At 39.5% G+C, this 2950-nt stretch overlaps 2 protein-coding genes across 2 annotated transcripts; both read left to right on the forward strand.

Annotated features, from left to right (window-relative positions):
• Positions 1922-2434, forward strand: LOC108663229. Its single transcript, XM_018126812.1, has one exon. The coding sequence runs from the start codon at positions 1922-1924 to the stop codon at positions 2432-2434; it is 513 nt and encodes a 170-aa protein (XP_017982301.1).
• LOC108663230 (uncharacterized protein Mb2253c-like) lies at positions 2438-2950 on the forward strand. The gene has a single exon (XM_018126813.1). The coding sequence runs from the start codon at positions 2438-2440 to the stop codon at positions 2948-2950; it is 513 nt and encodes a 170-aa protein (XP_017982302.1).

A 2950-nucleotide genomic window follows, 5' to 3' on the forward strand; every position in this document is an offset into this window, starting at 1 on the left:
AAGATGGTTGTTAGTCAGATAGTAGGGAAAGGATACCGAGCGGGGGCAGGACTGGGAAGAGAACTACAAGGCATTAGAAGGCCCATACGTGTTACCAAAAATGAAGAAAGGTTTGGCCTGGGGTATAAGCCAACTAAGAAGGAAAGAGAAGAAATGATAGCCGAAAGAAGAAAGGAAAGGTTGGCTCGCTTTAAGGGGCATGAGTTAGAAATCCAAGGAATGACATATCCTCATCTGTACGAGACATTCCGATCTGGAGGTTGCATTTTTCCTGAATCATTCACCGTTGAGAGCTGAGAATCAGTGTCAGCTTTAGGGGAAACCTTTTCTGATTTATCAATATGTGCAACGAAGGAAGGTGAAGAACAGTAAGGAAATGTGGATGGGATTTCTACTACATACCTCGGGCCATCGAATCTAAAGTTGAGCAGCTAGACCACCATGAGTTTACCAGTCACTTGTGATTCAATTTCAAAGTAATGCAAACTAAACATCCATGCTTATCCCCAAAAGCATTGGAATTTTATGTATCGAGCTTTTTATCATTTATCATTTTAATAAATTGACATGCGTAGTGCATTTTTCATATCTCTTCTCATGATTAACCATTTCCATTCGTGTCATTTCATCCCTTTATTTTAACTATTTACTTATACAATAGCTCTACATATTTCAATTCCCTTTACCTTCCAGGATTCCAAATAATGAATGCGAAGATGATAATGACAGTGGTTTTGAAGTTAATTTTGAAAAAGGTGCAAGTGTCAGTGAACTTGACGATACAGAAAACGTGGAGGATTATGATTTAACTCTGGACTTGTTAAGACTAGTAGAACAGGAGGGGAGACAAATTGTCCCAATCAAGACACACTTGAAACGATTTATTTGGGAAATGAAGAAAATAAGAAAGAAGTTAGAATTGGTATGATGTTGGTGTTAATGGAAAAAGAAAAGCTAATAAAGCTACTCCATGCATATGTAGATGTGTTTGCATGGTCCTATCAAGATATGCCAGGACTCAATACAGACATTGTAGCTCATAAACTGCCTTTGAAACCCGAATGCAAACCGATTAAGCAAAAGTTGAGAAGAATGAAACCTGAAATGCCATTGAAAATTAAAGAAGATGTGAAAAAACAGTTCGATGCAGGATTCTTGGAAGTAGCTAAGTACCCTAAATGGGTTGCAAATATTGTCCCAATACCTAAGAAAGACGAAAAAGTGAGAATGTGTGTGGATTATCGAGACTTGAATAGAGCTAGCCTAAAAGATAATTTTCCTCTTCCCCACATTGACAACCTTGTTGACAATACTGCCCACCATTCCATGTTTTCCTTTATGGATGGCTTTTCAGGGTATAACCAAATTAAGATGGCACCAGAGGATAGAGAGAAAACTACCTTTATAACTATGTGGGGGACCTTTTGTTATAAGGTAATGCCATTTGGTTTGAAGAATGTTATATACCTTTATAACTTATCAGCGGGCTATGGTGACTCTCTTTCATGATATGATGCACAGAGAGGTTGAGGTGTATGTGGATGATATGATTGTAAAAGCTCGCAAAACAGAGGACCATGCAACCAATCTTGAAAGATTATTCAAGAGGTTACGAAAATTTCAGCTCAGATTAAATCCGACAGAGCGCACTTTTGGGGTCACTTCAGGAAAGCTACTAGGTTTCATCATCAGTGAAAGAGGAATAGAAGTTGACCCGGATAAGGTTCAAGCAATCCGTGATTTGCCTCCTCCAAAAACGCAAAAATAAGTTAGAAGATTTTTGGGAAGATTAAATTATATAGCCCGGTTCATATCACAACTCACACTCAAATGTGACCTGATCTTTAAACTCCTTCGCAAACATAATCCTGGGGCATGGAATGAGAAGTGCCAAGTTGCTTTTGACAAGGTTAAAGAATATATGTTGAGTCCGCCAGTATTGGTACCACTTGTGGTCGGGAGACCCCTCCTCTTAAACCTGACGGTAAATGAAGGATCCATGGGATGTGTGTTAGGACAGTATGATGAAACTGGTAAGAAAGAAAGGGTAGTTTACTACTTGAGTAAAAAGTTCACTGAATACGAGTCCAAGTATTCCTCGTTGGAAAAGATGTGTTGTGCTTTAGCATGGATGGCGCATCGACTCAGGCAGTACATGCTATATCATACCACTTGGCTCATTGCGAAGTTGGATCCTATTAAATACGTCTTCGAGAAACCCTCCTTATCAGGTAGAGTGGCAAGATGGCAAGTGTTATTGTCTGAATATGATATTGTATATGTGTCCCAAAAAGCTATCAAAGGAAGTACAATCACGGATTTTCTTGCAGAAATGGTGGAAAAGGATTATGAACCAATGGAGTTTGAGTTTTCGGATGAGGACTTGATGTTAATATGCCAAACAAGTGGAGAGAAATCGGAGAAAGAAAATTAGAAGATGTTTTTCGACGGAGCTTCGAATGCCTTGGGGCATGGCATAGGGGTCGTGTTAGTGTCACCAGAAGGAGATCATTATCTCGTCATAGCTAAACTCAACTTCTATTGCACCAATAATGTGGCTGAATATGAAGCTTGTGTCATGGGTCTTCAGGCAGCAATCGAGAGGAAAATTCGTATTTTGGAAGTGTATGGGGACTCTGCTTTGGTTATTTATCAATTACGAGGAGAATGGGAGACACGTGACTCGAAGTTAGTCCGATATGACAAGTATGTTTCAAAGCTAATTGAAAATTTTGATAAGATTTGCTTCACCCATTTGCCCCGAGAGGAGAACCAAATGGCCGATGCATTAGCCACGTTGGCGGCAATGTTCAAAGTTGGTACCAATGTCAAGATTCAACCCATCATGATTAATCTTCGAGAGTGCCCCGCACACTGCTCCAATGTAAAAAAAGAAATAGATAGGAAACCGTGGTACGATGATATTGTTCATTATCTCAAGTTTCAGTAG

Source organism: Theobroma cacao, chromosome 9 (genome assembly GCF_000208745.1).
Source record: "Theobroma cacao cultivar B97-61/B2 chromosome 9, Criollo_cocoa_genome_V2, whole genome shotgun sequence".
Lineage (NCBI taxonomy): Eukaryota > Viridiplantae > Streptophyta > Magnoliopsida > Malvales > Malvaceae > Theobroma > Theobroma cacao.

Excerpts from the sequence above, each read along its gene's own strand:
- LOC108663229 (XM_018126812.1), top strand. The coding sequence starts at position 1,922 with ATGTTGAGTCCGCCAGTATTGGTACCACTTGTGGTCGGGAGACCCCTC.
- LOC108663230 (XM_018126813.1), top strand. The coding sequence starts at position 2,438 with ATGTTTTTCGACGGAGCTTCGAATGCCTTGGGGCATGGCATAGGGGTC.